At 39.6% G+C, this 11813-nt stretch overlaps 1 protein-coding gene across 2 annotated transcripts; it reads left to right on the forward strand.

Moving 5' to 3' along the window:
- The first annotated feature begins 3760 nt into the window (after positions 1 to 3760).
- LOC133987394 (large neutral amino acids transporter small subunit 1-like) lies at positions 3761 to 11343 on the forward strand. Of its 2 annotated transcripts, none has more exons than XM_062426745.1 (11): positions 3761 to 3845; positions 4466 to 4996; positions 5139 to 5264; positions 7352 to 7457; positions 7601 to 7645; positions 7970 to 8093; positions 8250 to 8353; positions 9154 to 9250; positions 9701 to 9850; positions 10830 to 11004; positions 11267 to 11343. In XM_062426745.1, the coding sequence occupies exons 1-11, from the start codon at positions 3761 to 3763 to the stop codon at positions 11341 to 11343; spliced, it is 1620 nt and encodes a 539-aa protein (XP_062282729.1). The 2 variants fall into 2 exon arrangements, with proteins under 2 accessions (XP_062282729.1, XP_062282730.1); XM_062426746.1 differs by having other exon boundaries at positions 4472 to 4996.
- Positions 11344 to 11813: the final 470 nt, after the last annotated feature.

The raw sequence follows: 11813 nt of genomic DNA on the forward strand, positions 1-11813 counted from the left end.
TCAGGTCATTTTATAACTGATTCCAAGTAGAGGAAGCAACATACTTTTCCCAGTTCAGTACAGTCTCTAGGGACAGCTAGTAGGAGTGAAGACAATAATGTCTCATACTTTTCTGAAGGATGTAGCCTAGATCTGTAGGTAGGAAGGAGGCAGTATATAACATAACATCTCCATAGTCCAGCATAGACATGAAGGCACCAGCAACACGCCTCCTGTTGGCCTTGAAGGGAAAGCAACACTTGTTTCCTAAATAAAAATTCCAATTTAATTTTTTTTTTCAGTAGTTACAAATATTATGATATAGGCCTAAACTAAGCACAGCACTCACTCAGTACACTTAAATAACTTCAATGATAACTTAATTGTTCAATATTGTGAAAAAGATCTGTTAAAAGACACATCCATTTCCAAGAGATATCAGGTTTGATTTGTGGTGTTGTATTTAAGTTGTGTAGGAATAATCGGGAAGGCATCGGCAAAGCAATTCTGTAGTGATCTTAGTGAATGTACTGGTGCAGCAAAGTCTGGGACAAAACAACACACATTTCCACATTATGACTTAAAAACTCTTGAACCCAACAAAGCCGGAAGAAGGACTTCCCAACATGGAAAGAGGATCATCCGAGTAGCACATGAACACAGCATCAAACACTGACTACGCCTTTAAAATATCCCAGAATTCCTCTCGATGTTGAGTTTTTAATTCAAAAGTAGCTCCTTAAAAACAGCTAAGACATCTTAGTAAGACAAACACGGGACAATAACAAATTGCCGGTCATATTTCTTATCACTGGAATATAATGTATCATGTTTTTTGACACCGTGATAGTAATGGACTGCTGTGGCTCTTCCTATAAAGACGTCGTGTCCTCAAATTTACATCCGGGCATTCAGAAAGCTTGCACTCTGAGCTACTTACTGAGAACTGAGTTTCTCCTCTCTCGCTCAGGGGAAAGTCCCCGGACACACGGCAGAAAGTGCCCTGGGTGATTCCAGTGCCGATCTGTGCTTCACCGCGTACAAGCTGAGACGTTCAATTGAACTGAGCTTGGTGATTGCAGATCGACTTTGTCAGAGTTACTAGTAATGCAAGTGTGCAGCTACTAACGCGTTAACAGAACGGGGCTCAATCTCGGAATGCACTTTTTAATCACATGAAGAGCTTTGTTTTTATTTTAGTACTTTAAGTATGATTTAAATGCAGGACATGGGGAAAAAAAAACTTTCGCAAGTTTCGCATTAGGTTGATTCCAGAGCTGTTAAATGGCGAATCTCATAAGAATGACAGCAGTTTCCACTTTCCTGAAAACACAAAATATACCCGATAGTATCATTAACCAGCTTAAAGATGATAAGGTAAATGGTCACTGTTAACTCAGTGCTCTGAAGGTAAAATGTCAACTTTAGCTACATAACGTCAGCAATAATGTTATTTATTTAGCCCAATTTTGCTAGTTATTGCTAGTTAGGCTATGGTAATTTCATTTTTAGATGTTTTTGACATTTGCCATGATTTTTTTTTAGATTGACATCAATGCCATAGATGTTATGACTGATGAGGAGTTAGCACAGTAGATTGTGATTGTGCTTGACAATTCTGGGGTCACTGCTTGAAGTGAACGCATTCATCCAGATCATTTTTCGTGAAAATTGTTCGATCTTGTCATGGTAGCCCAGGTACCATATATAATTAGGCAAAAAGAGCTTTGGCGGATGAGTCATCTGGTACACTACTTGGGTCTGGTTCTTTTAAAATTAAACAAACGTCTTCTTTCCTGACGTGTAATCCACTGTCTTTGCATTTTGTGAACATCCATCTAAACCCATTGAGTTGGCCAAATGTTTGTAATTGTTCATGAATGAAAGTAATGACCTGATCCAAACTGGTGTATCCCTTGTACCGTAACAGACTACAAGATTTCAAAATTATTTTTATTCATTTAAATTTTAATATAATGGTGACGACTTGCAAGCAAAGCTGTATAGTCTTTACAATGAAGTCCAAGATTAAAATACAACTCAGCTAACTACTGTACTGCCATTTCCACACAGCAGAAGCAGGAATGCACTTGGCTTGTGAACACGCAAAAGTTTCTGGTGTGCACTCAAAACTTTTAAAACCTGCATTTAAAACTATACTTAAAGTACCAAAGTAAAAATATATTTTTTTCTTTTTAAAAAAACAGTAGGTTTTGACATATTTTTACATTTGATACTTTCACTTAAGTAAATGATCTGAGTACTTCCTCCAACACTGCAGGTCACAGAAGCTTATTGAGGACTCAAAGGTTGTATGTTTGTTGCTTATTAAATTACACTATACATGAAGCAAGCTGTAAGAGCTGGGCATGAGAATTGCATTTAATGTGTAGCCTACATATTCCTCTGCACCACCTGAATGTGGTGTTTATTGACTTGACAACACCAACCTCACAGTAACAAGTTCCCGAAATGTGTAAAGGTCTCTATCTAGTGGTTGGAAATGTGATGTGCAGCTTATTAGCACCAAGCAAGGTGCACAACAGATTAAAGTCTATCAGTATGATATTATAGTATGTTATTTGTAGAGTATTAAAAAAGGCCAAACTGTTAATTAATTTCATAACCTTTTCCTTGTGAGTTTTCTTACTAGTTTCAGGAAACATGGCTGTATTAGGCCTATCTGAAATATGACAGAAAAAATGATGACTTAAGACAGTAAAATTGGTTGGTTGTAATATTTATTTAACATCCACAGCTATAGCCCACACAATAATCACACTCCATTTGCTCTCACAACTATTTTAAATCTATCACTTGTATTTTCCACCTGTCTAAAAGCTGACCAGAAAAGGGATTTATAATTGACATTATTCTTACAGTGTCTATCCCACAGACCAGTCTGTACCAACAACATATTGTCCTTATAACTATGGAGCAGCATTAGTAATGCAATGATAGTAGGTGTGGTCCTGTGTGCATACCTTTGAACTATTTAACCATGAAATTACCAGTAGGGGGTTACAGCACAAGGTAATACAGAAATATCACGTTCCTCATCACTCTCATTATCGCTGTGCACTATCTGCACTGAACAGGGCCAGTGGGTCTCCATTTTCTCTGTAGTGTCAGAGTGTGTCAGAACAAAGACACCTGTTTTTCCATGTTGACATCACTTGAGGGAATCATAGCCTTACAGCAACCATCCTAATACAATCTGTGTGATAAGCACATACAAACATACTGTATACTACTGGATTAGGCAGCATACAACAAGATTATAGTGTCACGTGGTGAGCCCTCCAAATGGTGTCTGCCAGTAACCTACTTCACCCTCTGAGCTATCCCGTCATTCATTTGGAGTGGGCGTAGGCTCGTGCAGCATCACAAAGGTTCAGCTCCTCCCTGCTGCATCCTGGAGAGATAGACAGAGAGAGGGAGGGAGAGACAGAGAGAGGATCAGGGTCAGATGAAATCTAGTCTGAATGAAGAAGGCAGTGTGTGCAAATGAAGAGGAGAGTGGGTGTGCATGTATGTGAGAGAGGACGAATCAGGGAGGGTTAGAGAGAGAGAGAGAGAGAGAGAGAGAGAGAGAGAGAGAGAGAGAGAGAGAGAGAGAGAGAGAGATTTGGGGAGTGGGGGGATTGTGTGTGTGTGTGTGTGTGAGACAGAGACACAGAGAGAAAACCCAGGCAGGAGGAGGAAAGGGACATAAAGGGAGGAAGGAAAAGGGGGGCAGGAGGAAAAAGACAAGAAAAGAGCATCCAGATTAAGAAGAAAAATGGCTGAGCCGGAGCTGAAATCACGGAGCAGTCGGGAGAGTATTGCCAAGTCTGCGAGCCAGGAGAAGATGGGGGGTAGGTACAGTGCATGCTAACACTCTCATAGATACCACATGGTGCAGGGCTGCACTAGTCCGCCATGCGCTCTGATGCAACATTGCCTGATGCAAAACTACACTCTGGTTGGTGTTGCTATAGAGACACATGATGGTGATATTGGTGTTTGTGTGTGTGCGGTGCCTGAGGTGACAGGTGAGGAAATGTGACAAATATTACACAAAAATGTACATTAGTATGTCTCCCGGGCCTTGTTGGGTGTCTATATTTAATCTGATGAGTGTCTTTATGAGGGAGAAAGATATGACAGACATTACATGTCATTCTTGAAAAAGAGGTTTTCAAAATGACCCTGATGAACCAGCTGAACCTGTCTTTTAACATACAGTAGTCCAGGTCAAATTGTTACCAAATTGCTGATCCAGAATGTACTCTCTATCTCCCCTTTGTTGCTTGAAACATTAGAAAAAAGTATCTTATCTTATCTTCTGTGTAGCCATAGAGCTTGGTGTTACATTTTATTCAAATAAACCAATTGTTTGTCACGTCTGTCTCCTTTTCTTATGATCACTGGCACCACTATATGACTGAACCTCGAGTGTGAAAGTGTCTTATCTCCTGGTCTGCTGTCTTCTCTCCTCAATCAGCTGAAGCGGACCCAGACCAAGATGGTCTGATTGTTGAGCGAGCAGCATCTCCCTCTACACCCATGGCCCCTGATGCCACTGCTGCAAGTCCTACGAGTGGCTCACCTGCCAAAGGGGAGAAGATAGAACTCAAGCGAAGCATCACCCTGTTCAATGGAGTGGGAATGATCATAGGTACAATCATCGGCTCGGGCATTTTCGTCACTCCGACAGGTGTGGTCAAAGAAACGGGCTCTGCTGGGCTCTCTTTGATCGTCTGGTCTGCCTGTGGAGTAATATCTACCATGGGTGCCCTATGCTACGCCGAACTGGGCACAACCATCACCAAGTCGGGGGGAGACTACACTTACATCCTTGAGGTGTACGGTGAACTGGCGGCCTTTCTCAAGCTGTGGGTGGAGATGCTCATCATTCGGCCATCATCACAGTATGTGGTGTCACTGGTGTTCGCTACCTACCTTCTGAAACCTCTCTACCCAAACTGTGCCGTGCCTGACAGTGCTGCCAAGCTCTTTGCTTGCTTGTGTCTTAGTAAGTAGGACATGTTGACTAGGATTATTTTTCAAAATAATTGCAGCAATACTCTCTCTCTCTTCAGGTGACCAATAATTTAATATTCCAGGTGATTATTCCCCTAATTCTTGATTGTTTTGTGTCTCCCCACCTTCTGTAGCCTCCCTGACATTTGTTAACTGTATCAGTGTGAGAGCAGCCACCAAGGTACAAGATTTGTTCACAGCCTCCAAGCTATTTGCTCTGATCATCATCATCCTCTTTGGCTTCATACAGATTTCCACAGGTGAGTCCCACTTACACACAGACTGACAGACAGAGCCACAAACTCACTAAAACATCCCAAATGTCCTTTTTTCCCCGACAGTTTATACTTCGTCATGGTCTTCTATCTTTGTAAAACTGTTGTACGCTGTGAATTAATTCGAAACACAAAGAAACCAGAAGAAGTGATACATATCTAACATTGATACATGATTTAATATCAACTGCATAACTATCAACTAGTGTCACAGTTCAGTCTATTTCACTGCCCGGTATCACCGTTTCTAATGTTACTAACATCTTAATCACAACTTAAATTGAGTGGACAAACTGGGTGAATAAGACAAACTGAAATAAAATATATGAAAGGAAATATTTTTTTAAAAGTGTGTTAGCTGAGTATTCAAAGTTGACAGTCTGACTTAAATTGAAAACACACCAGCTTATTGTCACTTTAATGTGAGAGAAAAACTGACACCCTGTTTGATTTGTGTGATACTCTGATATGAAAATTCATCGTTTCATTATGATGACTAAATCACACCCAATCACAATCCTGATTATTGTTGAAATAAAAGGCAAATCATTAGGATTAACTTTAATAAATTATTTGTTTTTTATATTGCTGATCACAATAAAAAGTAACTTAAATAAATATTGTAACCACTTATAAGTTTTATGGAGGGATATAGTTTGTTAAATCAATTTTTATCTCATTATTATATGTGACAGTATCTAGTTTGGCTGGTGTATTTCTTTTGTTTCTAATGATCAACACATTGTTGACTAACACTAATGAGCCCAACTGAGCAGACTGCCCTCCTTTCAGTTTGTTGGCGCAGTTGCTGAGTCTGAACACAGGACTTGTCTGTCTGCATCCATGTGATTGAGTCTGAGCATGTGTGCACCCATGTGCATGTGTATCTCTGTAGGTGAAGATGAACACTTCCATACATGACTCATCTGTACAGTATTTATCTAACAGAACATGATATAATACATCTCACATGAGGGAAATAGTGGAGAATTATGAGACATTGATGATTGCTCCAAAAAGAGACAATTTCTCTGCCTGCAGCATTTCATTGTCCTTAAAATGAATCACATTTTGAACCAAAACCTCCATATAAAGTATATAGTCCATAACATATTATTGTCCTATAGATGGAGGTAGACAACCACTGCTGTTGTGATTCATACGCCAGCTCCATCTTGAAAAATAAAACATGCATGCATGTAAAGCAACTGATTCAGCTGCACTCACACAAATCAAAATTAAACAGCGCGGGAAGACAGTGTGGCTATCCTTTGCTCCATGCTGCATCTGCTGCACTCCCTCTTTTGCAAAACCACACCCACCACCATTGTGCTCCACACTGTGTAACCATGGAAACTAGCCGGCAAAGCTTGCCGTCTGTTGTCACACTGTGGTCTTTCAGAGCACAAGGAGAGAAGGACGGAGTGTGAAAATAATGCGTGTGTAATAAGCCTAAGAAAAGAGAGTCATTAGCATCTGAAAGCGTCAGGTAGAGGAGAGAGTCATGCAGAACCGAGACTTCTAGCACACACACACACACACACACACGCATGCACACACACACACATCCACGCACACACACACACACACACACACACACACACACACACACACACACACACACACACACACACACACACACACACACACACACACACACACACACACACACACACACACACACACTTTTGAATACACAGATAAACTGGATTTTGGTGGCTGCTGTGGATAAATGAGTGGACTGAGGTGTAAACATCAAATGATACTTCTGCTCATTTTCAAATGTCAGCCAGGCCAGACCTGATTCTGTTTCCAGTACATCAAAGGAGATGCTCAAACCACAAGGTCAAATGCTCAGACGGAGCCCCAACTGGCTAGTTGCTGGTTGGAAATGTCAAGCCTGTCAGCACACAGGCGTTGATGCAAGAAATAGAAAGTGACAGGAGCGAAGAATGAGAATCCAACAAATGTTCACTGTATGAAGCCACATACTGTAATTCCCTCTCATCCTACTTATTCAGTTGTTTGTGAATCATTAAAACATTATTCTTCTTCTGTCTGTGTGTTTGCAGGTGATGTGCCGTACCTGACACCAGAAAAGGCATTTGAAGGCAGCAAACTGGGAGTTGATAATATTGTCTTGGCTCTGTACAGTGGCCTATTTGCTTTTGGAGGCTGGTGAGGCAATTGTGACTTTTTTTGTTTATGAAATTACAGATTTGACATACAAACCAATGTATTCAAAACTGCTAAGTGTTTGCTCATGCAGACATTATACAATGATTAGAATCATTAAAATACTTGTTTGTCTTGTTTTTCAGGAATTACCTGAATTACGTAACTGAGGAGATGATCAATCCAGAGAGGTGACTTAAATGTGAAGAAGGTTATTTTGAGGATTGTACAGACTCTCCTGTAAATATATGCCAGCAGCATGACTACCCTCATTTATTTTGTCCAACCCTTGTATGATGCCTGACTTTTTTCAGAAAAGCATGTGTTGCTTATGCTTTTAAATATTATTTTATACTGTACAATCTAGCATGACCGATATCAGAACTGAAATTCTATTGAATTGCATGAAAATGAACACAAATGTAATCACTGATCTCACTAATACAGAAGAACAAATCTGATATAATTAGAATATATGTTTGTAAGTGATGACCTTTGACCTTTACCCTCTGTAGGAACCTGCCCTTGGCCATCATTATATCCATGCCTATAGTGACGGTAGTATATGTTCTGACCAACTTGGCCTACTTCACAACCATCTCCCCTCAGACCATGATTGATTCAGAGGCTGTTGCCGTGGTGAGTGTCATACTTTATGTTACCTTAAAGCAAAAATAATCTCATAGCTATGTGTTGCATCTTCAATTTGGATGCATAGGTTGGTTTTGCTTTTATAAAGTGTGAGATGCCTTCATATAGAGTATGTTACTAATATGTTATGGTGCTGTTTGGCAGAGCTTTGGGGAGTACCATCTTGGTGTGATGTCTTGGTTGATTCCGGTCTTTGTGGGACTGTCCTGCTTTGGAGCTGTCAATGGGTCCCTGTTCACCTCAGCACGGTGTGTGTTTGCATGTGTTCCTCCAATCAAACACCGAATCAACTTTAAAATCCTCCTCACCACCTACAAGGCCCTCAACAACTTAGCCCCCCCCCTACCTTGCTGACCTCCTTCATCACCACGCCCCCTCCCGATCCCTCAGGTCCGTCTCTGCCAACCTGCTACAAGTCCCCCGGACTAAGCGCCGGACTTGGAGTGATCGGGCCTTCTCTGTTGCTGCCCCCACCCTATGGAATTCACTCCCCCCTCACATCAAAATCTCCCCAACCCTCTCCTCTTTCAAATCTGCACTAAAAACACACCTTTTCATACTAGCCTTCAACTCCTAGCTCCCACTGTACTCTTCATGTTTTAACCTCTGTTTTTGTCTTTTTTTGTTTGTTTTTTAACCTTTTATAATTAATAAAGATTTGTTTACATAGTTTTAATAGGGAAATAGGGAAATTGTAAAGCGTCTTTGAGTACCGCATAAAGCGCTATATAAATGTGATTTTTTATTATTATTATTATTATGTAGAGAATAAAATTGAATATTGATAGCATTTTGTGAGTGTGATGCAACATATTTTCAGTTTATACAATGGTTGGTGGGAAATAAAGTTAGGGATGTGTGTTTTCCAAAAACTGATTTATTTCTTTGCAATGATCAAGTTTCATCACAAATAATTGGAAGATATGAAGGTTCATAAGAAAGAGCTGTTCCAAGAATCAGAGGCTGTTATTGGTTGGAAGTTTTATATATGCCAACTGTTTTATCACAAAAAACATAAATATAACAGCAAGAGCTTTATCTCCTACAGGTTGTTCTATGCTGGAGCTCGAGAGGGTCAACTCCCTGCTGCTCTGGGGCTGGTCCACACTGACCTCTTCACACCAGTGCCATCCCTCATCTTCACAGTAAGACTCCCACCACTAACAGTAATGATTTCATTGTTACTACTGTTTTACAATAAATACTACAATTTTAAAGAATTACACCCAGTAAGTTCACAGTAAATAAAGGAACATTCATTACCTTTACGGGCATCTATCTGCAACCAAGGAATTGCAACATCCTCAACAGACCAGTTTTGAGCTACTTATCTTATAAAAGGAGAAAAGCCACAAATCTGTGGCTTGTTCTCCTTTGGTGCATTATTTTAGAGTTATTGTAATTAAAAATCTAAAGATCGTAAGTAATTGCACATGTAACATCTATGTAAAGGTGAGATCACTAAGGGTAGATACATCTCTCTGAATGCTCACATTAGTATTTAGCACATATTCCACAATAATCACCCTTAAAATATCTTTCAAGTGTATTTGTGTGTTTTATACTAATCTTGTGTTCCTTCTCCCTTTTGTCAGTGTTTCCTGTCCATGTTGTACGCCATCTCTCAGGACATCTTCTCTGTCATCAATCTCTTCAGCTTCTTCACCTGGCTGTGTGTTGGTATGGCCATTGCTGGCATGCTCTGGCTGCGCTTTACCAAGCCCAACCTCAGAAGGCCAATTAAGGTAGAGCACTAGTGTCTGAGAGGTTGTTTTTACAGGTGGAAAATGCTTGTTGCACTGGAGATCTATGTGTGAATGTAATTTTTAAAGGATTTGAGGCCCATTGAAAAGTCTCAAAGTGACATGAGACCATGAGTGGCAGTTTATATCTGAACTTCAGCCAGGTTCCGTTCACTGTCTTTAATGAAAGCACCATTGTATCTCTGCTCTTGTTATTGGTTGGAAGCAAAACTACATTGGGTTTTCAGAATAGAAAGGAGTGATGTTTGCATGAATACATGGCTCTTTGTTTCTGTTTCATCATGGGAATATTACTCCGGTTGACCAGAGTCTTTCATCTCTCCTGTGAGGCTGAGGGCTCTCAGTCTGTTTATTTTATAAGATGAACCTCTAACAAGGAATAAATGGAGCTCTCTTCTGTACATGGAAACAATTCATGAAAAAAGACAGTTGTCAGTTTCTTAGATCTAAATCCAGAGCGGCAAAAATACTTTTCGCTTTATTAGCTCCTGATGCTCAGCTAGCTGATCAACTCGATTTACAAAATTCTGTCCCTTTAAATTGATTTTAAAAATCAATAATTTAAATATACATGTAGTAAGAACACAATCATTGATGGATGTAATTATTTTAATTCATGACATGATATACACAAATAATGGAATCTGACAAATATCTTCAATCACTTGTCATTATCAATGTTATTAAAGAAACGCTGCAGTATTATAAAGTCAAAATACCACGATGTGGTGCTTTTATATTATTCACTATATGTTTTCTTTAGGTTTTATTACATTCCCCAAGTATTTAGAGATGCATATTTAATGTTACGAGATATTATATTACAAAAGGCATTAATATTGTATGAAAAGAAACATTACCTGATAAATCTGAGATCAGTTCTCTTAATAATATTTAATCTACTCTCTTCATTTCTAACTGGAGCAGACACCTACATTATTCTTCATCTTTCTTTCTGCAGGTGTATCTGTTCATACCTGTGACTTTCGTGTTGGGCTGTGTCTTCATGATCGTTGTGTCCTTTTGGGCAGCTCCCTTTGAGTGCCTGGTAGGCAGCGGCATTATTCTCACAGGCATCCCAGCATACCTACTGGGTTACAAGTGGAAGAAACCCCATGTGGTCAAGAAGATGCTTGGTGAGTGAGACATTTTTATTATTCTTTATAGTGTCTTTGTCTATTTGTTCAGGCAAGGCTGGAGTGGCATTTATTACAGTTTGTTATGAAATTCCTGTAAGAATATTGGCTCAAGTACAGCTGCAGGCACTGATACATTTGGATTGTTTATGTAGTCAGTGGAAACTGAGGTGTTGATCCGATGTTTAATAAAACATTAAGCCTGTGGTAACCTAGCAAAGGAAAACAGATAGGGTTAATGCGACGAGTTATTTTTCCTCAGAAATCTTCACCATGTTCTGTCAGAAGATCTTCTTGTCTGTTCCTGAGGAGAGGGAGCAGCATGAGGCGACCGAGTAATTCTGGACAGACTCTGGGACAAGATGAAGAACTGAGTCTGATTTTCATCTGAACATTCTTGACATGTTTACATTCATTCACTATTACCTTGTGATTTGGCTACAGCAGCTGTTTTTTGTTGTTGTTTTTTTTTTTAAACAAACCTTTATTTAACCAGGGTGGTCACAGTGGAACGTATTGGTATTTACAAGGGCGTCCAGGCAATCTTGATAAAGGAGGGTTTACATGAATGTATGCGCTTGTGTACAAAGTGTGTAAGCTACAATGTTTAAAATGTCTTTAAAAATCTTAGTCCGATTTTGACATTTAGACATTTTCACTGCTTTCATCCTGAAACTATCTGCTGATTATATCTCCTTTAATATTAGAACATGCTTAAATATTGCATGTTCAGTACTTAATGGAGAGTCATGCTTTGATCTTAAAATACGAGTAACTGTATATTGATAAGTGTATTTGTGTACTGCAAA

The sequence above is a fragment of the Scomber scombrus genome, chromosome 10 (genome assembly GCF_963691925.1).
Source record: "Scomber scombrus chromosome 10, fScoSco1.1, whole genome shotgun sequence".
NCBI lineage: Eukaryota > Metazoa > Chordata > Actinopteri > Scombriformes > Scombridae > Scomber > Scomber scombrus.